Source organism: Toxotes jaculatrix, chromosome 15 (assembly GCF_017976425.1).
Source record: "Toxotes jaculatrix isolate fToxJac2 chromosome 15, fToxJac2.pri, whole genome shotgun sequence".
Lineage (NCBI taxonomy): Eukaryota > Metazoa > Chordata > Actinopteri > Toxotidae > Toxotes > Toxotes jaculatrix.
Window position 1 is genome coordinate 20248952 of NC_054408.1, and position 23529 is coordinate 20272480.

The window sequence follows — 23529 nt, forward strand, 5'->3', positions numbered from 1 at the left end:
CATCCTTGCCAGCCTTAAATATTTTACCACCCTCCTCTAAAATATACTATGCAACCTTAATTAAAGAGAACAATATAAATAAATATTTCAGTTGTTTTGTAGAGAGACTTCTCAAAGAACAAAAAAGTCACACTGCAAAGACACAGTGTGACTCACTGTGGTGAATCTGTGTGATCCCACATCATTATATCTCAGCTCTGTAGAATTAGACTATTTTATCTTGTTGAGGATTGTATCTTACAGCTTCCTGGTACCAGTCAATGTGTGCTGCAAATCAAATCCAAGGCATTTCACATCAAGGCCTGCTTGAAAATAACAAAAGTACAGCCGCTCAAAGTGGAAACTGGAAAGAGATATTTATTTATCCGTGTATCCATTTATTTATTTTAAGATACAGAGCAGCGCCTCTCACTTATCAAAAAAATTTCAAAAGTTTAAATTGTCTGAATTCCTGTGAGAATTAAACTTGATATTAAACAAGTGCAAGGGATCAACATATAACACCACAGGAGAGTGTCTCTATTTGTGCCTCTTTCAGTGCCTTATATATACAGTGAGAGAATGTTTTGACAGCTACAGACCTGGCTTGCTACAAACAAATAGAAAATTATTTCCACAAGCATTTTCCACTTCTAGACCTCAAGTTAAAATTAGAGCCCAATGAAGTCTGGCATTTATTCATATAAACTCCATTCAACAAGATTAATAATGGCTTCAGTCATGTGTGAACTTTATTAGCATCTAATATGGTCTCATCCATCTCAATGACCGATAAACATGGAGATGCTTCAAATGGAATGAAGCAACTATTTGTCATTCCCCTACTGTAACCCAGATGCCATTAGCCAATGATTATCCATTACCGCTGGCTACTGACTGAGCATCAAATAGGTAAATGGTGCATGTTGGACTGAGAGGAAAGTGTAAGAATCACAGATGAGAGTGAATAATTATCAGCGTGAATGATTATTAGAATTGTTGATAAGACTGTGTCAAATTACTGTGTGAGAGAATATTGGAGAAAAAGCTGTGAAGCCTTCCGTCATGAAGCTGTGTGTGTAGATGAAAGTGTGTGTCTGTGTGTGTGTTTAACGATGAGATCTTAAGATTATACTTGCTAGAATCCCTCTGTGAACAGAGTGTCAAAGTTAGCTGCAGGCAAGCCTGAGAAATGACCACAAATTAAGATGTGACAGGTAAAATGATAAGGTATCTGATAACACTATGATATTCTGTGTCATTTTGTGTCCTTTTAAAAGCAGAAATCTTAGTCAATGTGGCACAAATGATGAAATATAAGCCAAGTAAAGTCAGAAGTCAGAACCTCCTGACATCGGCGTCTTTTCAGGATCAAAAAAGCACCAATGCAAAAGAGTCTTCAGAAAAGGAATACATAATTTGACAAGTCTAAGACAGCAAAAGATAATTTTCCCAAAAAATGATGAACCGTCAAAGCTATCCAAGCCACAAGTCCCCTTCTCATCCGTCCTCTCTCGCTCTGTGTCTCTGATCAGTCCCGCTCTTCAGGCGGAGACGCCAAATCCTCAGATGACATGGTCTTTGATGTGGCAGCTGACATCCTGAGCAAGCTGCCTGGAGACTTTGACTTGGAGGCAGCAATGAGGCGCTTTCCCACCAGCTACAATCAGAGCATGAACACAGTGCTGGTGCAGGAGATGGGCCGCTTCAACAACCTGCTCTGCACCATCCGAGACTCCTGTGTCAACATTCAGAAGGCCGTTAAGGTACATGCACGTGTGGAGCCGGTATGAAGGAGGGGGATTTATTATATTATCACACTGAGTGAAATTTGATGACATTGCTGAGAGCTTTTGCCCACATGTGGGGGACATGCAACACCTTACAGTTAAGTCTTTAAACTCAACCCTGGTCCTATTCCCAGTGATCCTTATTATTTGGATAGTTACAACATGATATACGACCCAGTGCACTGTAATTACACTAAATTTGTTTGTTTTAGATACACAGTAAGGCCAAATGATGAATCATTATTGATTTTACATTTCTGTAAAGTGAAAGCAGCACACCTCTGCTGAACGATTACAGGGGAAGCGTTGGTAATACATCTTCAGAAATCAAATGCTGTAAGGATTCAACACAACACTGCCTCTCTTACAACAGTGCACTAATCTAGCTCTATTGTTTTATATTAGTTAAACAAAGGAAGGACTTGGGAAATATGTGGAAATTAACCATGGAAAAAACTGCTTCAATGTGTGTTACTTACTCCTTAGATTATGCACTAAAGGTGTAAGCAATGAGCTGTCTGAGAAAAAAAATGAATTGGATATTTTATGGAAATGTTGTTGACCCTGTGGGAATGACTGGGATTAAGCAGCGATCTAAATCTCCAAATCATCGACTAGTACTTTTGACCTTCTCTTCACAAAGTGTTCTCTTCCTCTGCAGCGAATAGCAGAAGTGAGCCCACCCTGCAAGAAACAACATCTCGAGTCCTGCAGTGCTATTATGTATTCTAACCACTTCCTTTTGCCTTTTACCAAAGACTGTACGGTAGAATCTACAGCCACGCAAGCAGCTCTGTGAGGCTGTACTTAGGCACAGTGGTGCTTTGAGCTAAATACTAACATCAGCATTCTAACATACTCACAGTCACCATGCTAACATGCTGATGATTAGCAGGTACAGTGTTTACCATGAATGCCATTTTAATTTAGCATGCTAGCATACTAACATTTAGTAATTATAAGTAAACACACAGCACAGCTGAGGCTGATGGGTATACCTGTAGTTTTGCAAGGATTTGCTCATAAACCTGGACAAATGAACATTTAGAAGAAACTCAGATTACCAGAGTTACTGCTACTCGTCATCTGTGCACCATGTGTGTCTGTACCAAGTTTAATGGTAACCCATCCAGTAGCTGTCGAGGGATTTCAGTCTAGATCGTAGTGGTGGCCTGACGCTGCCATCCCTAGAGCCACGCTGCTAGCACACCTAAAAATATGCATGCTTGATGCCAGGTTTCTGAAGGAGTAGTTTGAAACGTAGGTTGTGGTTTTACAGTCACTCGATCTATAAGAAAAACAAGAGAGAGGGTGCCAAAGTAGTGGGAGAGTGTAAGTAGTTGGCAGTAACCACATCTGCTGTGTGTGATGAGCAAAGAGTCTCAACAATTAAGCAGAATCCCAAATATAGCTATCTTAAAACCTTAGTATAATTTTGTTGTTGTTTTTGTGTTTTTTTTCCTCATTGCTACTGAGAGACAAACTTGAAGAAGTGAAAGTAGCTATTTATGCCATAGCATCCATCCATCTTTGTATTTCAAAAAGATTTTGCACATGCCAGGACTATAATCGGTTTGTGTTAGACTAATAAGGCAATAATTACATGGTCCGTAGAGTGTTGCGAACAAAAGACCAAACCAAATGTCTTCTGAATATGTGAGCATGAATATGTGTAGCATTGCTCTCTCAATTACACCACATTCAGAAAATAAAAAAAAAAACACATGCTTGAACACACGTGCATCTCTTTATACCATTTAATAAACAAACTCCTCACATATTTCCTCTCCTTCTGAGATGCACCATCCTCATGGAAATGAATAGGAAAAAACATAAAAGAGTCAGGAAGGGGAACACGCACTAAAGGCCCCCCACAGAGTAATAAGAGTTCCCATTACGTGGTTGTCTGTCACCTACCTCCAGAGAGTGACAAGCTTAGATTTCTCTCATGTGAGATTTCTCCCACATTCAGTTCAGTGTTAGAACAGGGCTTGAACAACTTCACATTTTCAGGTTGCGAAGATGTTACCGACATGTTTGTGGGTGATCGGATGTGTGTAAATGTATACATACTTGTGTGTGTGTGTATGTGCAGGGGCTGGTAGTGATGTCCTCGGAGCTGGAGGAGGTGGTCAGCAGCATCCTGAAGGGTCGCATCCCAGGAATGTGGATGAATAAGTCCTACCCCAGCCTCAAACCACTGGGAAGCTACGTCAATGACTTCCTGGAGCGACTCAGGTTCCTACAGGTACTGAAACCTGCCACACACTGCCCAAACGGTCACATCACTGCAAGTCTCTGAAACCCTGTTGTTTGGCCTCAGAGGTGAGCAGCTGCTGTCACATGAAAATGTTCACTTCACTGCATACTGTACCCTCTATAGTCAACTGCAACCCTGCCTTAAGCTGTGTCACACTTGAGTTACACAACATCACTTCCTTTCACTGTGCCTGATCCAGGGGCACCGCCAGGGATTTTGGGCCAGATAGAAAGATATCACACTGGGCGCTACCACCACAGGCCATGACAACTCTGAAAATATCACATATAACACTGTGCAGACATGAATGCAACATTCTGCGTACAGTGGAATTCACTATTTGATGCAAGACCAATACCCCCTATGAGAAATACAGAGGCTCTTCTCCCCCCCTGAGCTTATCAACAATAGACACAGTTAGTACAGGAAACACATGCAGACACGCGGCCTGTCATGTGAGTCTGTAAAAGTGAACTGCTTCACTTAGCTGTCAGCTCCCATGTTTCCCTTTCTATTTCCACTGCAGAAATATTCCCCTTGTTCATCATTACTCAGTCGAGTGAAAAGAATGCAGTCTGTGTGTGTGTGTGTGTGTGTGTGTGTGTGTGTGTGTAATAAGTATCCTCCTGAAATGTCCTCCCTTGACTCCCCATAGGGTGAACTGGAAAGCCTTGTGTTTCTTATCTGAGACAGCACAGTTTGTTAAGACAGTACTTCCACATTTTAGAGAATTTAGGAGTTGTTTTCTGTTTTAACATTAGTTTCATGTCCAGTTACAGGTTACATGTTCAGCTTTTGGTAGTTATTAGATAGTTCTAATGTATAAACTAACTGCACATGTGCAGTATACACAAGTTTCAGGGTGTAAAAATGGCAGATTTAAATTTGTTTCAAGACAGCTTTGAATAACTTTGGTAGTTCTTTCCCCCTGTCTCCAGTCTTTGTGTTAAATGCGTTGAATGCACAGATCAGAAACTGATGTTCTTCTTCTCATCTCATAAAGCAAACAGGTACATTTTAGGTTTATGAATGAGTAATTTTTAGGTTATGAATGGGCAGGCTGATGGATGGAAAATACTAAAATAAAGAACAGTCCAACTTCAATTCATGGTTAGTCAAAAGTGATTTAGCCTTCTGAATGTAGCTGTATGAGCCCCTGTACTGAGAGAACTATAACTATAATTGTAACCTTGACAATTACTGTAACTTTAAAAACTTAATGTAGAGCTTACATTTCTCTCTCCAGATCTACATTCAATCAATTCAACATTATATTTAACCATAAGGCTTTTGTGTTTGTACTGTTCATATATACATTTTTATTTTTCGTTTCTATAGTTTGATTATCCTTCTGTAAACAAAAACATATAGTAACATGAACCTAACCAAAACTCAACCACGTTAACCCATGTGAAACCCATGTCTCTCCTCTCTGCCCTGCTGTGTGTTCAGGACTGGTATGATCAGGGTACACCTGCTGTATTCTGGGTATCAGGATTCTTCTTCACCCAGGCCTTCCTCACAGGCAGCCAGCAGAACTATGCCAGGAAACACACCGTCCCTATTGACTTGCTGGGCTTCGACTTCGAGGTCCTGGATGACAGACAATACAAATGGCCCCCAGAGGATGGTAGGATACTAATGGGGGAGAAGACAGGATGAGCAAGAGTGGTTATAGGGAGAAGGAAGGATGGTAGTTTCATAGTGAAAGTAGGATATAAGAACAGCTATTGAAAGGAGATATTTAACAAACCATCCCCTAGTTTAATGATGGCATAGAAAAGACACCAGGAAGATGGAGAGCACTTTAAGAGGGAAGGAGTTAAACAGAGATGTGAAAAAAACACAAGGTTTCAAAGCAGAAAGTGAAATAAGAGGCACATAAGCAGTGGGTGGAAGAGAAGAAACAAACAGATGAAATCTGACATTAGGCTGACTGAAAATAAGAGAGGCGGAGTATGAAGTGAGCAGAAAGTTAAAGCAAAGCCTCCGTGCCTCTCGTCTGCATGAAGGCCTGCGTCAGCCCCTCACTGTGCCTCCAGCACTGCTGTGAGATTCTCAGTCAAAGCCTCACATAAAGTCTCACCCTCCATCGGTCCCCAGCTGGGGCCCCATCACGCTAACGCAGCCCATACTGCCAAACTACTAATCTGACAGTGTGCTTGTGCATTTGGGTGCGTGATACTGACAGGGCACCAGGAGTGAGGTATCTCTAAATCTCGCCTTTCTTCCCCCGGCCTATTAACACGAGAGCTCACATGCTGTACGAAGAGACGCTGTTTTCTCACGGAGGCCAGTTCAGCTTGATTAGTCAAGTTTCATGTTTTCTGGAAGAGGCAGCATCGTTGCACACTCACAGGATTCCTTCATATCTGTGGGTTACATAAACTTTATAGAAGGTAATGGATAAATCTTAATCTAATAACACTGACTGCTCTTATAACTGTGAATCTTTGCATTAGGTGTGTACATTAAAGGCCTCTTCCTTGATGGCGCCCGCTGGGACAGAAAGACCAATCTTCTCGCTGAATCCTACCCCAAAGTGCTGCACGACCCCATGCCTGTGGTGAGGAGCACGGCTAGCACACACACACGCACACACACACACACACACACACACACACACACACACACACACACACACACACACACACACACACACCACTGATATTAACTAGAACAGTACATCTAAGAATCCTCAGATAAAGCCTGATAATCAGACTGAGCTGCTCTTATTGTCTTACTTCACCATGTTAGCTCATTTCTTCATCACAGGAGCTCCAGTGCTAAAAGCTACTGACTCCGTCTGTGACCACGTCTCAAGACCAAGACTCAAACCTAGTTTTGAGGTTAAAGATTGATCTATACATGTACTAAACACCTGTAGTTTTTTTGTGTTGCCATTACCAGTCAGAAGAGGTTATAGATTATGTCACCTGTTTGGCTGTGTTGCCAAAGATGATGGTCATATTCTTAATCTCATCTACTAAGCTCTGATTGGTCAGTTGTTTGTCCAGCCGCAGAAAATAAATTCAGTGGCCGCAGTTCAAGATTTATTTGAATCCTTAAACAAATTAGAGATGTAAGAGATCTGAATCAGGCTACCTCAGACACAACTTGACTGAACAAATATGATGTGCCAAAAAAAAAAAAATCACCTCAGGGTCCATTTAGCTGTTCTGGAGCTTAATGATAATATCACGTTTTTGCACTTTTGCAAGTTGTTTTTTTTTTTTAGCATTTTAAAGTTTTCTTTTGTCTGTTATTCAAAGTTAAGTTTTTTCCCAGAGTAATGAGTTTGTTTTTTATTTAACTTTTAAAGTCATCAGTGTTCAAAAATAGAAATGTGAACATTTGCTGTTCCATGACTACGAAGAGATTTTTTTTTTTATCAACTGCTGTTTCCAAACCACAGAAACTCATTTTGAGACACATTTGTATTTCAAGACCCCCCCCCCCCCGCATCAGATTCTGACCTGAGTGATTGAATTGATGCATTTTTTTTAACAGTTTTCAGCACAGAGAATATGTTACCAACAAGTAGAACCATGTAGAGAGAAAATGTGGAGTTTACACCTCAGTGTGAAACACTAACAATTAAGTGTTAGTGTGAGATGACTTGGTAATGTATGGTGAAGAACACTGTAGGCTACCAGTCAGAAGGAGAAGAAGAAGAAAGAACTGCTTGCAGCATAACACATTCTTACATAAAGGTTTGGAGGAGCAGGTTTATTGATTGTGCTCCTGTAATTCCCTCTGGGCGTCAGGAAAGAGGAGAGATGTGATCTTTCCTCATATCAAATTATTCAAATGGGACAGATTCCAGCATTGTTCAGCTTGTAAACACCTACAAGGCACCTATTTCTTTTCTTTCTTTCTTTTAATATCAGAGATCAATATTGTGCCTCTCAGAGGAGAAAGTGAACAACAACCACCAGAGTGTAGCTGCTGCTCGACTCAGGAGGATGTTCACAGCTCCTTGTTCTCTTCAGCACTTTTCATTCATTGTGCCTGTAGGAAGCCTGGCTCCTTCTCTCATCCTTATATTAACTGAGTTTGATATGGTTTATAAAAGCGGACTGACAGAGTACCAGTGGCCAAGAGCGAGGGCTCATCAACTTCTCCTTATTTTCTTTCTTGTTCTTTTTTTTTTTGTCTCTGTTCTCTCCTCTTCACTAAACAGTCAAGTGATTATGAATAATGCACAACAAGACTGACTTTTTTAATATTCAGACATTTCGGGGCAAGTTATTAACGGAATCAGTTTTTGACAAGACCGGAACTTAATTAAAAATGTGTTTATTATTTGTTGGGGAAAAAAACACAACAGAGGCTGCCGTGGCTGGCTTTGAAATGCTAATCTGGATAGAGCCGCCTGTTATGGAACCAGATGAGTACTTTTCCGGCTGCAGCTCAACAAACTGTTTTTGTTATTTATTTATTAGGATTTTTTTTTTTTTTTTTTGCCTGGCCCAGTTTAGCCCTTTTGCATAACCAAGACTCGTTAATAGCCCAGAGGGACTCTTCTGTGTCAGTGTTATTGTTTTATAAAGTTTTTGTCCACAAAGTTCCAATTTGTAAGTTAACGTTTGGATAATAAATTGAGATCCAGGTTAGTTTAGTGATCTTTGAACCTTTAAAACAGCCTGATCTTTTTGTTTGTTTGTTTGGATCAAAACACGTCCATCATCTCACACATTAGACCTGTAATCAGGATGTTGCGGCTCATCAGCAGAGAGTTGTACCAATTGTCACTAGCCAGTTTCATTATTCTACCAGTCAAATATTTGGAAAAGAAAATGACACTGACTAATTTGCCAAAGCGATTAACTAAGAAGGATCAGGCAAACATGGCAGCCTCAGCTGAAATTTGAAAATCACATCATTTGACCCTGTTGCCCCCCAAAGGCCCCTCAGTGACCCCTCTCTCTCCCCTCGTTCCTCTCTCTCTGCGTCAGATGTGGTTGAAGCCGGTTAAGCGACAGGACATCCCCCAGAGGATGTGCTACTTGGCGCCCGTCTACAAGACCAGCGAGCGGCGCGGCACCTTGTCCACCACCGGCCACTCCACCAATTATGTCATCGCCATGACGCTCAACTCCAACCTGCCCGCTGAGCACTGGATCAAACGAGGGGTCGCCCTGCTCTGCCAGCTCAACTCCTAGTCTCTGTTGTTTTTTTCCATCTCAGTCACCACAATTCTCTGTAACTAATTAATTACTAATTGAAAGAATGAAAAACTCTTGCTTTTTTTTCAGGGTGACTATTCCTGTATATATTACAGAGAAGTCAACTAATAAAGAACTGACTATAGCATATTATATTTTAAGGCTCTTCTTCATCAACATGGAGTCCATTTGCCATTGACTACAACAAAGTGTTATGTTGCTTCAGTTGCAAACACCTGTGGAGATATTTTTGTGGAAACAACAGGTATAAACAGTTACGCAGCCAAACATTACAGAAGCCACGTTACCAGTAATTTATTTTTACCACGTTGTTCCTTCTTTCAGACGAGCTTGATTGCTGTTTGCAGGAAAACCTTCAGACCATGCTGAGAACTTCATTACGCACAGATAGCGAGCTATGACCTCTGACAGCAGCCAGGGCACCGCAGTGTGTCTCAGCTGCTCCTCATACAGCTGGGAGCTTTCTCACATATTTAAAAATCTGTGTTCCCGAACCTGCTGATCTGCAGAGGCTCAAACTGAGGCAGGAGACTGTTACTGACAGATGTGTTACGCTGTTGTGGATTTGCAGTTGTGTCGCTAACGTTGTACCAAAGCCATCAGAGATCAAGAATCAGGGCTCTTATCAGAATTTATTTTCTTTTTCGTAATGGGGAGAATGCACAGACAGGCAAACAGCACGGATGTCACATTTTACATTTTCTATCCAGATCACTAAACAAAGTCACATACAACAAAGCAAAAATGAGACAGACTTGGAACTTAAGGACAGTTTTTTTTTTGTCCAATAAACAGTGAAGAAACTTTGTATTTGGGGCATAGAGTCTTAAGTGTCACTGACTTTTATCAAATACATGACAGGACAGTTTAATTTATACTGGGTAACACTGGGTAAATGCTGGTTCAAAAAAGGCAACCCAAAATTTTAAAAACCACTATGGATAGTGTAAGAAATGAGTGAATAATATAAACTCCTGTTTTAAAGATGGCAAATGATGAGCTTATTTGATGTTAGAATAGAATGAAATTACATTCAGGTCCTTTTTAACCACTTCATTTTTGCATCAAATTTAAATATGAACACAAGATTAAAAAAAAAAAAAAAAAAGGCTTGTAACACCAGCCCCAAAGAACGTCTCAGGATCTTCACATACACTTAAATTAAAAATGAACAAAACGTTTTAACTATGCAGTACAAAGGATGAAAACAATTTCACACTCGACGCAATGTCTGTACCGCTTCGCTCATGCTTCATGCATGATTCAGTCAGATCGACGACGTGAGTTCGACGTGACTGATGATGATTTACAGCCAGTTAAGACGTAGACGACAGATGTCACACAGTGACAGGATAAATGAAGCCACACAGTATCTGTGTGCTCAGGCAGCTGAAGCTAGGCTAGCTAGCTTAGCATGTGAGCCGCAGAACAGCCAATGGAATGTAGGGGTTTTGGGGGGGGGGGGGGGTCAGTGGGGGGGTCAGTGTCAAGCACCAGCCGCTGAAATTCCACACTGGAGTCAGGTTTGGCACAGTCACCACACTGACTATAATGTTCACAGCCATAAAAAATAAAGTATCAGTAATAATAACGGCAATACTAATGATCTGACTGATCCATCACAGGTGCAGGGAATGCTGATTTGAATGCAAGGAGTCCTGTCTTTAGCTTGGTCTGTCTCCGATTGTCAGGACGGTCTGCCACTCTTCCAACAGAGGAACTTTCATAAATGTTATCAAGAGCCAACCTTCGCTTTTAGCTGCTCAACTATTGAGGGTATAACGACCTCATGTATTCATAGTACATCAAGTAATCTGCACTAGTCTAACAACTCAACCTGCTACTGTAATTGAATGTCCACTGCAGGGTGGTCCCACCAGACAAAGCACCTTTAAGGAACTCATAGAGGCACCCTAAATGAATCTAGTAAACTACAACACTTGTTGATGAAGATGAGGTTAGGTAGTTTATCATATTTTGAAGCTGCTGATTCTTCTAAAGAATGATAAAATATAAAGGCCTGACAGGGATATGTCTCATTTGGCTACAGATTGTCAAACCCTTAAAAAAAAACACTTGCTCTAACACTTGTGACGTAGTTTCTAAATAAAACAAAAACACTGATTACTGTAAATGCTAATTTGTAAAGGCTTTGGCAGCTGTTAGTTGTAACTATGAACTACAAAAGTTTAATAATCCCCCCCAGATTAATCTAATTAAGACAATTAAACATAACTCAAAAGTAATAAAGGGAAAAAGTTGCAGCAAAAAAAAAAAAAAAAAAAAAAAAAAAGAACACTACACCATTTAGATCTTCTCCCACGTACAGTTGGGGGGGGACCCTTTTCGGTTTTGACAAAAGCTGGCAAAACATTTTGCTGGTGAAGCAGCACGAGATAAAAGGTTTATTCCAGATGTAGCAGCAGGCTAAACTGAGCTCTGCGTCTCTTTGACGGCACTGCGACGGCATGCGGTGCAGCCGTGGTGCTGCTCCAGTGGCCAGGGCTCGGCACACAGAGCCATGAGATGTTTGATACACAGCGTGATGGCATCAAAAGCTGGTGATGGATGGCGGGCGGGACACACACCGACAGATGTACGAGGCACGGATGACGGGACACGGCACAGGGTGGGTAAGAGATGAGGACGCAGGAGGGCTACGACGACAACACGCTAACAACAGGTGATGACGGACGGGCTGCTGGGCCGAGGCAGCTGCGTCCTGCACCACCTGACTGTCTACAGCTCGTTTTTTAAAAGACGGAGCTTACTGTTTCAGAGCAGAGGTGGTGTTTTCTGGCTGGAGTGCAGCCTCACTCTTCTTTCATTCTTTCTTTTTTTTTTTTGCTGCACAGGGAACAGACAGATGGGGACTGACAGAGGAGAGGTGGCGGCGGAGTGTAAACATCACTAGCAGAGGCATGAGATGAGATATGCATAAACTACCGCTGCACATTTTGGAATGGAGGCACGGGCCATGAACGAGACTCACACTGCATGCAAGGCTGGACCGTTACACTGCAAACAAAGCGTGTCAAGGCCAAGAGCAACACTGAAGCATCCAGCTCTCCCCTTCCCTCTCTCCTCCGCTAAAAGCCAAAATCGAAAACGATGCGGTCTTCGAAGATGGCGATGAGCAGCATGATGCCGAACCCGGTCAGCATGCCCAGGTTCTGCAGGACAAAGTGTCCCAGCTGGCACCGCTTGTGGTCCTCGCTGTCCCCGTGAAGCATTTCTGGCAGCTACGAAAGAGACAAAGAGCAACCGGTTGGGATCAGAGACAGACTTCTTCGAATTAGCATTGCAGATCAGGAGGCGGAGAGGGGAGAGGACGGAGCGCCCGTGTGTGGAGAGACAGTGAAAGTTAAGCTGATGGGGGGACAATTGTCACTCTGGGGCTGTCGCATGCACTGTGCCAAACTTACCATATCCACCAGAGCCACATAAAGGAACATGCCAGCTGTGATGGCAAAGATCCAGTTGGTGACATTGTGCGTGTACTGGCCCACTACTGTGCCAATCAGCATGCCAACGTAGGCCATGAGGGCGGACAGCAGATTGTAGACGATGGCCTGCTTCACCGTCATCCCGGCTTTCAGCAGCACCGCAAAGTCACCTGTCAGCCAGGACAGACACACACTCAATTAAACACCATCACAGCAATTTCCACGTGTGCGTCTCTTATTCTGGACCCATCTGGATACCCAGTCCCAACATGCAACACTCATGTTCCCTGTGCTTCTGTGTAGCGAATGATTGTGTTGTGCCCACAAGTTGGTAAGAGTCCCATGAAGTGCGGTGTGGTGTAGCAGTGACAGCACTGTGTGCACTCTGCTGCTCATAAACTCGGTGAAAGACCTGGCACATGTCACATTGTGTGTTTTATACTTTTTTTTCCCCTCCATTCAGACTCTGATGAGGTGAACCTGTTCAAAACACAACTCCCTCCACACATCCGCCGCCGCTATCTGTCTTCAAGTAGGTGGAAGAGAAAAAAAAAAGCAGACCAGGAGCTGCTCTTTCTAAGAAATATGTCTTTAACCCCCCCCCCCACACACCCCCAGCCCTCCCTGATACACTTATGATTACATATGCATGCCGTAGCCTCTCTACCCTCCTCAATCATTGCCGGGCCAAATGCGGGAAGAGGCCCAAGTCTCAGCGGAAACGCCCTGGATTTGGAAAGAGAGATGAATACTGAGAAGGGGGTGGCCTACATTTCCTCCGCTGTGTAACAAGCGGCCTCTTTTCCTCGCTAATTACCACAATGAATATATTACCACTCTGCTCTCATCCATCAATCAAAGCCGGAGCGGGTGAAGTTAAAGAAAGACAGTCCGCACACACTTCACTTCAATGGCCTTTTTTTTGTTTTTTGTTTTTTTTCCCTGTCTTCAGCTCACAGTGGCGTTTCCTGCCTCCCCAGTTCCAGTCCTTCAGACGCTCAGACACGCCTGCCACCGCCTCATCTACCGCAATTAACACACCCATCACTGCCAATTAGCTTCACTCTGGGTGGTTAAAGAAGCCTCATAATCATCATCTTTGCCATCTTGCTGCCAGTCGGGGGACGGCTTTTGTGTTCAGGAGGAGCTGAGAGGTGCACTTGTCAAAACTGCTGGGTCTGTCTGACAAGCGGCCCGACGGGGGTGAAGGCACGACAACGAGCGCTCCTCAAAAATAGGCACTGAATCACCAGGAAATGTGAATTACACTGAGGGAAAAGAGACCGATCTTGCAAATCTTCACATGCCGCTTGAGACGGGACTCGTGCTGCCAGTTTACCATCTGGAAACTCGAGTGCGAGCGAGTCAAAATAACGGTAAAGGACAAAAAGCGTTCAAATCAAAGCTCAAGCGTTTTTCTCTATACGACCCTGAAGCCTCAGTAGCAGATTTCCTGGCACTTGAAAGTGCGAAATTCTAAACATGACAGACTTTAAAGTAGGTTTTTGCTGCACTAGTTAAACCCAGATGTGTTTCATCCACTTTCCTCACATATTTCCCTCTTTTTCCTTTTTCCCCCCTAAACACGACAATAACCATAGGACAGGATGCTGCTAGTCAACACAAGGGGGAGCAGGCACACAGACGTAGGCTATTATTCACCGGCTCACACTCTGGCCATAATTGACAACTACTCTATTCATCAAGCACACAAACGAGGCATGGAAACTGCTCTGGGACGAGACACATCATTAGCACTGATCTGCAATGGATGGCCCCATTGTCTGTCTCTTTCACCACACTCTCGCCATCCCTTCCTCTCACTGTAAACAGACTGGCAGGGGAGAGCACTGCAGAGTAAAATAATAAATAAATAAACGTGCAGCTCGGAACAAAACCACTCGCGGTTCCTGATTCGTAAAGGGTTCCTCAGAGAGCCTGCATTTGAATGCAAATGAACGCACCGGCAGCTGTACTATCTTTGAATCTGACTGTATCGAACAATGCGTGCCAGGCACGGTGCATCATCTTCACTGACAGACACACTGACAGGCCTTTTCACTGCTGTCACACAAAAGCCATTAATCTGTGGGGGAAAAAAGTACTTTTTTTTTTTTGTGGGAGAGAAAGAGAAGAGTGATGATTATTGACACCACTGGGATCCTAACAGGTTTCAGGGGACAGTTGATCACGAGACTCAGTCAGATTAAAGTTTCAGTTCAAGTGAGGAAAAAGAGCAGTTTTGCAGAGGCAGTGATTTAGACATCGATGTGTGTCTGTGTCTGAGCTAAAAACCCACAGCCTTCGCAAAACGGCAGCGCTCTCATGGAACAAATGAAATGAGCAGTGTGTAGTGTGTAGAGTGTAATGAGTAAGTGACGTGAACACTTTCTCTTGGTGAGCTCCTCTTACCGAGTTCATGAGGTAATTCGTGGCAGAAGACGGCCACTGACGTGCTGATGCCTCCTGTCAGGTTCGCACTAAATGCTGCGCCTGTAGAGACAAATTCACAGTGTCAGAGAAAAGCCTGGGACAGATCAGCATTCGTTTCCTGTTTCCACCGGTTTCCAGTCTTTATAGATAGATAGACAGACTTTATTAATCCCAGAGGGAAATTAGTTTGTCCCAGCAGCACACATACACAACAAATACAGTATAGTTATAAATAGATTAATCTAAGTGAGATTCTCGTGAAATTCAGAGCACAGTTCTGGGGGGTTAGGGTTTTTATGCTAAGCTACGCTAACCAGCTGCTAGCTTCCTGTTTAACACACAGAAATGAGAGTGGTATCAATCTTATCTAACCCTTATCTAACAGAGGAACATAATTTCTTGGTGAATGTGGCAGCAGCATAATGTTTGCAGATTTTACAGGATTTAATCAAGTAACCATGGTAACCACTAACACAGTCTGGGAACCAGTGAACCCAGTGTGGCATTTATTTCCTTAGGCTGCATGTTTGAAACTGAGAGGGGCTTGTTTGTTAGTCTGGTGTGGACCTTCTGACAGTGACACTGACGCTGTGCGGTGCTGCACATGAGGCACACATCCGCAACACAACGCAACACACACTGACTAAATTCATTTGTCCCATTCATTTTTCCCATAGACGAAGTTACATGACGCACAGCTGGAGAACGTCTACGGCTTTGATCAACACGAAACTGTCCCTGTTCAGTACGTATACATGTCAGGGGGAGACGTTAAATACAACTGCCGAAGTGCATTTCAGCAAGAATCTGTCACATGAGGCATTAACAGCAGAAAAGTGAAAACACAATCTGCAGCTTAACGTAAGTCCTGTGTTTCTGTGATAAGTGACATTAAAAAGATTGTTTCAAGAAAAAATAAATAAATAAAATAAAACACTTAATAGTCTCACACCCTGTCTCTGTTGTCATTTATCACGATTGAAATTGCACACTTTCGTCCACACTTAGTTTCCATAACAACCAAGGTATTTCCATCTGTTGATGACTGTCAATAAGTTACCTTGTGCTTATTTTTTGTCAAACACAGTAAAATATGTTAGTGGATTTACAGACGAATCACTGTGTGTGTGTGTGTGTGTGCAGATAAGATACAAACTACTGTTACCTATAGCCAGGCCGTCACTGAAGTTATGCATGCCGTCGCCCATAATAACCATCCAGGCGATGCTGGCTATACCAGCATCCTTCATCTCCTGGTCTGAGTGGCAGTTCCCACCATGAGAGTGTCCGTGTCCGTGACTGTGATTCTTTGCCTTGCGTCCGTTCTCCTTGGTGGGCGACTGGTAGTCCTCTTGGGGGTTTGTGGGCGCCAGCGGCGTCTGGACCTCCGTGAGTTGCGTGTCGTTGTGACCGTTGTTACAGGAGACGGCCGTGCTGTCAGGATCTGGAAGAGAAAGGAAGCGTTCCAGTGGCGGCCACAGAGAGACAGTCCTTTTTCAACCAGGCTGGTTAACAAAGTGCCGTGGGCCATCACCTGCTGTAACCACTGACCACTTCTCACCTTCACTGAGTGGCTTCAGGTGCAGCCACTCCGCATCTGAGCGCCGATTTAACTTGTGATCTGACAACTTCCTGCCAATCTTCCCTTCCTCGTTCACCTTCTTCATGCCCTGTGAGCACAGATTCACAATTTTATGCTCGATTCACGGAAAACAAAAGCAACTGCTTGTGAGAATTAGTGTCTGATAATAACAGTGAGGTTCAGCCTAGTCCACTGTCTACAGCAGGGTCGTGTTTATCTTACCCCTTGGTCTTTGTAGTGCTTAAACATGCCGATACAGTGTTCGATGATGAAGAGGAGGTAGATGCCGGCCAGCGCCGTTAGCCCCTTCCACACTCCATCAAAGGCTGTTACCAGATCGGTGTCATGGCTGGTCCCAGGCTCGCTGTGGTCGTGCTGCCCTTGAGACTGAAAACAGAGAGAGAAAAGACGACTGAGAGACGGATAAGGACAACACATTTATCAGGACATAGATTTTATCTCCAAGTCAGATCAAATTCCTGATGCCTCTTACCACTGAGAGAGAGAACACTCAATAGAGGAACAGAGTGAGCAGTGTGGGTGAAGCAGACCATGGAAAAGTTTTATTTTTAGGCTGATACCTGAGTTCTCCAATTTTCAAAAACATACTACTACAAACTACTAAACATGTATGAGATGTTCCGTACAAGCATTTTACAGTACAGATGAGTACCAGTTCAAATGGTTTCGCAATCCTTCCTGAGCTCTTTTAAGATTTTTAGGATTCAGATCCCACATAAAACATATATTGACAATGTCAACATAACTGTAGGGGAAATACCTTATAAACATTCCTCTTGCATGTTTCAATGTGCTGAAGCTTAATGTTGGATAAAATGCATCACGGGTGGTCTTAATCACCATATCTCTGAAGCTTTTTACCTACTGACCCTGATTTTTGTCATATTTTCATGATTTTTCTATAGTTTTCCCACATAAGTGTGTGTCCAGTGGAGGGAGAAGACAAGAGCACAAACTCCATCAGGTAAAAGACAAAACCCCTCATGTTCAACTGCTCCACATACACAGGTTTCTTCCGACCCTCTGTGGTGTACTCACGTGAGGCAGCAGGTGAAGGAGAGCGTCTCCACTGAGCGTGCCCACTGCCAGCGCCACCAGAAAGGTGAGCAGGAACTTGAAGCAGGACTGGTTGAGGATGGGCACGAGCACGACGCCCAGCAGAGACAGCAGGCTGATGATGGTGATGGACAAAAAGCCCCAGACCCAGACCCACACTGGAGACAAAGGGAAAGACAAAGACAGGGGAAAAAGGATGAACAAAAGGCACACAGGACCTGCATGGCTGAATTAAATGCTGTCACGCATTGTTTTGAATAAAGACTCCACTAACAGCCGCAGCTCTACAATCATTCGCCTGCTGACTGAGTGTTTTTTCCTCCGCCCCCCGATCCTGTTCACATATGAAACAAACTATACTCCAGAGGTTTTCAATCCACATGTCCTTGTGATGACACATGATGCCTACAGCAAGAAACGTTAAGTGACATTTCAGCAGAATCCTGCTCGGCTCATTTTTCATTCAAGGCTGCAGACATGAGACGTGAAGCAGAAGAGAAGAAGTCAGAAAGGCACGCTATCATTTAAACTGTCAGTCCAGCTGTCAGCGCGGGACGCGTTTCCAAACAGCACAAGACAGAGTGAGAAAAAGTTTATAATTCTTTCGTCACAGAGGACAAACTGTTTAATGTAGTATGAAATTCAATGTAACAGCGAAGCTGGTGGTGTGTTTGCCGACGTGATGCTGGGTCCTACACTGCTGACATTCAGCTATACTGTAGGGCATCTACTCACTAAAATACAGCATGCATGTAATTCACATCTTACAGACAATTGACTTCCCTTTGGCATTTTTAGAAGCATGTCAAAACACACTGCTCTGTAAATAGAGTACTGAAAGGTATGCAAAGCATGTATAAGAATTTCAAAGTTTCTTTCTTGTTGTTTTGTTTTTTAGGGTCAGAGGATTTGAAAAGTCTTTTCTTATTACATTATATATACAAATATGGTATATTCTTCTTTTTTTTTTTTTTTTTGGTCAACATATTAAAAACGTTTGAGCACTGACGGAGCTTGGTTCACATTCAGAAAAGGACAAAAGCTAACACTCAGCCAAGGGGGAAAAAAACGAATAATAACAGCAAAAACACAGTGGCAGACACACTTCCTCTGCTCATTTAATCGATCCCAGGTGGTGTCGCTTGTGAAGAGATGATCTGAAACATGTCTTATGCCTGACAGAGCAGACTTTAGACAGAGTGAATCAAGCTGTTACTGTCCCATTACCCAGCTGTGGGATTAAAAAACATTGCAAAAAAAAAAAAAAAAAAAAACACAGTCTCTGCCCAGCCAGCAGTCTTTGCAATCAGAAAACAGGAGGCTGGAGCTCCTCCTGGGGAAATATTTTAAGTGAAGAGACAGACACTGATGCTTAAGTACTGATCACACAGTCACTTGCTCGTCTTTGTGGGAAGCTCACTCCCCAAACCCTAACTCTCACTGCAGGTTTGCATGTGTCCATCTGAAACCATAACAAAAAATCAGCAGGAATGCGGTGCCTTGATGATGGTGTGTGGTGGCAGCACGCTCATCAAAACACTCTCATTCTCTGTGGACGTATCTGCATTTGTTACATTTCTCTGCTTGTTCATTCAGGCTTTCTTTCTTCATTTTGTCTGTGTGTGTTGCATTTACTTGCTTGTGGAGGAGTCTTGCATCTGGCACTTTGATGCTTTCTTTTTAGGCCCCAAACCCCTGAGACTGAGCAGGGAACAACTGAACCTGATGAACTATTGGAATTTGAACCATATGGTACGTCATTTTAACAACACTGGCAGCTTTTTTCAAGCCCTATTGTTCAGTACTCACCCAACCAGGTGGGAGCTCCCCAAGCCCCCAGAAATGCTGCTTTGAAGTAATGCTCATAACACAGATCACTTCGACATGTATTGTCCAGAGTAAGAAGCAGAGTTGTGCTGTTGTGTCCCTCAGCATTAAAATAACCAACAGTCTCTTTCTGCTCAGTCAGAGAGGTGGTTAATAAACGGTGAAACATTTTTAACCACATAACCTGGTAACAACAACGGGCATTTTAGATATGACCGATGTTTGGTTTTTGTTGTTGTGAAACCATCATTGGCCGGTACGTTGCCTAACTCTCCATAAAAACAAAAGAATGCTCTCAGCTTCATATACAGAGGAGCAGACAGCAGACTGCAGTCTGCTACAGCTATAAAGTGCCAGTTTATCGACTGTACGTGATCTGGAGAAAGCCTCGTCATTAGGAAGGACAAACTGGACTGGCTAAATTTATTTTCTCATCATGGCTGGAAATGTCTTTAATAACTCCCACTTTCTCATTTGACTGTTACAACCATTTTCAATGTGCCTTACAAAAGTAAAGATGCTACAGCTGACTGCTTTCTTATTTGTGGCATGAGGCGGAACGCCGTGCAGCCCTGAGAGGCAACTGTATATCAGCCAGATAGTATATCAGGTCCTTCACACTGGTGTAGCTCATCTGCTTCTCTATCTCATTACCTTTATGCAGTTGTGGTTTTGTATGTGTGCGGATGTAGAGGTGGGCAGGGGATCGTGGTGGGGAGATAGCAGGCGCTGATGAGGGAACAGAAGAGACGAGAAGGAGACCCACTGGTCTGTGTCTTCTCTCCAATTACACATCTCCTTTGAGCCATGGCTCAGAAAAATGGCCCAGGGTGTCGCTTAGGCTCTCCTAATTGGCACAGTGCAAAAAGAGAGGGGTGTGGGGACCAGAAAGAAACCAACTGCAAATTTTCTGAGCTCCCCCACGGATGCCGGCAGGAGGTAAACGAGAGGTAGCTCCGCGGCATGCGGTGATTTCAGCAGTTGAGTCTTGGTGCACCAAGGCAGGCAATCTTTCCACTAATGAGGAGCCATTTCTGCCCTTTTGACTTGTTCGTGCTGTCTTCCTCGCGGTCATTGCCATTTTTATGACTGTTTTCAGTGGTGGCACACGGCTGCCTGAGCCACATGTGATACAGGTGTCTCCGAAAGGGCGTGTGCGTGTTTAATAATTAAAGATTTAAGATAGCACCGACTTAGGGAATTTCTCCAATCTCCCGGCTGAACTTAAGTACTTCATGCTTTGACAGTGTTATTCCATCCCCACGTGCAAAACCGTGAAGTGTTCACAAGAGCGACAAACACTTTTGCAGCTAAGATGATTATTTTTTTGGTCTTAACAACAGTACTTTCTACCTCTAATTAAAAATAAATTCAGGTTGTGCTGAACATCTTATGACCTCACATCTTCCATGTTGTCCATCATTCACAGTGACAGCTCCTCAAATGAAAACTAACATCCAGTTACACTGCAGGAACAATAACAAACATGTAAACAAATACATTTATTTGTATTTAAACTGATTATTATAGAGGTTAAGAATATGTTTTCACCTGTAGTGTGGGACGACTCACACACAGAACCATAACACATAAATCCTAAACCCCAAAGATTTTGCCTGTTCTACGGTTTTGTGCGCACAAAGTGTGATTGCTGGTCCTGGTTTAATTTGTGGCAAACCTTTATGGCTTTATGAGCTTTATTTCACAACCTGTAACTCATTAACTTTAAAACACCAGTGATTCTATAATTTGCATTCTCATAAACCTACAAACAGTGTGAGGTCCCAGAGCAGAGCTTAACACTGACCTTCAGTCTTTATAGCTCATCTTTCACTCTTTTTCTTTTTTTTTTTTTTTTTTGTTTTTCTTCATGAATATTGTTAATTCAGAGATTTGGAACACGAAGTGAAAGGGGGAAAAAAAATCACTGGAATAAACAGGTCTTTTTCAACATATGTGTCTTCGGTCCATAAAAAGGACACAAAAAAATCATTTTGCGATTTCAGAATGGTCAGCACATGACAGAACAACTTATTCACTGAAACAGCGACTGAATTTATCTCATAACAAGAGCGCACATTGTCATAGAGGCAAAGCTCCCTACACAAATCATGAGTGCAGTTAAGTGAGTGAATGATTCGGGTACAGAGTGAGTATCACATGACATACTGAAGGACAGCTGGACGGGATTTGGCTTCCTATTCATTCAAACATTAACTTTCTCACCTGGTGAACATGCCAAATAAAGTCTCTCTCTCTCTCTCTCTCTCTCTCTCTCTCTCTCTCTCTCTCCCTCCCTCCCTCCCTCCCTCTCCCTCTCTCTCTCTCTCTCTCTCTCTCTCTCTCTCTTCCTGGGTGACTTAAAACAGCCACATTAGTGTGGCAGAGCCAGGCTGACTTTCCCACTCTGCTCTCTCTTCATACATTCACGGGCCTATCAACTCTTATTGAGGTGGCCAGTAGCTATGCTCAGGAGCACATGCTCACTGGGAATTGTGACTGACTGAAACAATAAATCAACTAATGATTACAGAAAATACTTGTTGCATCTACATTCACATCGAAAACTAACCAGCATCTTTTGCCACTCATTATTTAGCTGGTTTAGGAAAATTTGGAGTCTATCGAAGTTTAAGTGGTCGCCAGAGATGAAAGCCCTGCTGGTTTTTATTTGTGCCATCTACACATACATCTGCAGCTAAGATTCAAAGTGAATGTATTTAAGTGCAGTTTCTCTGAAAGAATAATCAGAAAATAGAAATGAGGGTTTTTGACATACTGTGTACGTTGCCAGATCTCTGAGCCTCTGTTTTACCTCTGCATCTATCACACACGAGTAAGTCATTTAGTCACAGGCTGCTCCTGTGACAGACCGGTCATATTTAGCAGCTTATGAAGCCAAATTTCCTGAGAAAATGGGTTTTTGAGAAAGCTTTGTGGGTAAAAAATAAAGGTTAAATAAATGTGACTGCGCCGAGCATCGGTGTAAGGCTGTCGGAGCGAAACAGAACGATGCTCAGATGAAGAAACAGAGTATTCTCATAATCTGGATGAAATTCATGTACATTTTTCCAAGTGCTTGAAGATTCAATCATCACTAAAGCCTATGTCTTGCAAGAGAGGCAATTAAAAGAAATGGAATGGTCAGAGTTGTTGTATTTACGTTTAAGGTGTACTGATTGACTAAGAATGTTAACTCATGCACTGAGTAACATGCAATACACAAACCGCTTGTGTTCATTCGCCTAAATTGCTTCATGACACGCTAATTACAAGCTACTACCTCCATGGTATCGTCTAATACTACTTACTACATAATTCTTCTCAATATTTATTTTTTTTCTGCATCTGTGAATAAAAGTTAAATACACTGTGGTGGTGTGGAAACACAAAAAGCTTGAGATTAGTTATGAACAGCCTATTCACTGAGCCTTGGGGTCTCAGAAGTGCTCTCAAATTACTTTAAGAAACTTGCACTGTATGTCCCTACCTGTTTTTTTTTAAACTAATAAGTATTCAATGCAGCTCTGGACAGCAGACAATGAGAAAAGGAGTAATCCTCATCCACAGAGGGACTGGCCTATCCATACACTGAAAATGAGAAAAGACGGCACAAACAGCAGTGGGCATACCCAGGGGGGGATAATAGCTACAATTCCTGATTCACCTCCTGATTATTATCATCACCGTAAAATATGGCTTGATTAGTTCAAATAAACATTCTATTATGCAGGTTTGCCACTCGCCGCCATCAGAGGAGAGCCAGGTTATACATCCTGATAGCATAACACTATAAACCCAAAGGTTTATGGTGATGTCTTTCCCACTTATGAAGATAACAGCCCTGGCCAATGGCACCAGATAAAGACAATAACTTACAGCTGACTTTTTCCCCACATATTCTTATCATGATACATGTTATTCAACTGGTTTCACTGTAAATCAA

The 23529-nt window shown here is 42.8% G+C and overlaps 2 protein-coding genes across 2 annotated transcripts in view; one reads left to right on the top strand and one right to left on the bottom strand.

The window, feature by feature from the left end:
* The window catches only part of dnah7 (dynein, axonemal, heavy chain 7), a 69665-nt gene extending 60209 nt beyond the window's left edge, over positions 1 to 9456 (top strand). The window contains exons 60-64 of the mRNA XM_041056353.1: positions 1515 to 1745; positions 3865 to 4017; positions 5482 to 5659; positions 6492 to 6595; positions 8988 to 9456. Coding sequence (XP_040912287.1) covers positions 1515 to 1745; positions 3865 to 4017; positions 5482 to 5659; positions 6492 to 6595; positions 8988 to 9194 — 873 coding nt within the window. The 3' untranslated portion in view covers positions 9195 to 9456. The remainder of the gene's footprint in view (positions 1 to 1514; positions 1746 to 3864; positions 4018 to 5481; positions 5660 to 6491; positions 6596 to 8987) is intronic.
* A 375-nt stretch (positions 9457 to 9831) lies between these two features.
* Positions 9832 to 23529, bottom strand: part of slc39a10 (solute carrier family 39 member 10) — a 28021-nt gene continuing 14323 nt past the window's right edge. Inside the window, exons 5-11 of the mRNA XM_041057898.1 lie at positions 17739 to 17914; positions 16902 to 17066; positions 16659 to 16767; positions 16263 to 16541; positions 15077 to 15157; positions 12644 to 12834; positions 9832 to 12460 (exon numbers count right to left, since the gene is read on the bottom strand). Coding sequence (XP_040913832.1) covers positions 12308 to 12460; positions 12644 to 12834; positions 15077 to 15157; positions 16263 to 16541; positions 16659 to 16767; positions 16902 to 17066; positions 17739 to 17914 — 1154 coding nt within the window. The 3' untranslated portion in view covers positions 9832 to 12307. The remainder of the gene's footprint in view (positions 12461 to 12643; positions 12835 to 15076; positions 15158 to 16262; positions 16542 to 16658; positions 16768 to 16901; positions 17067 to 17738; positions 17915 to 23529) is intronic.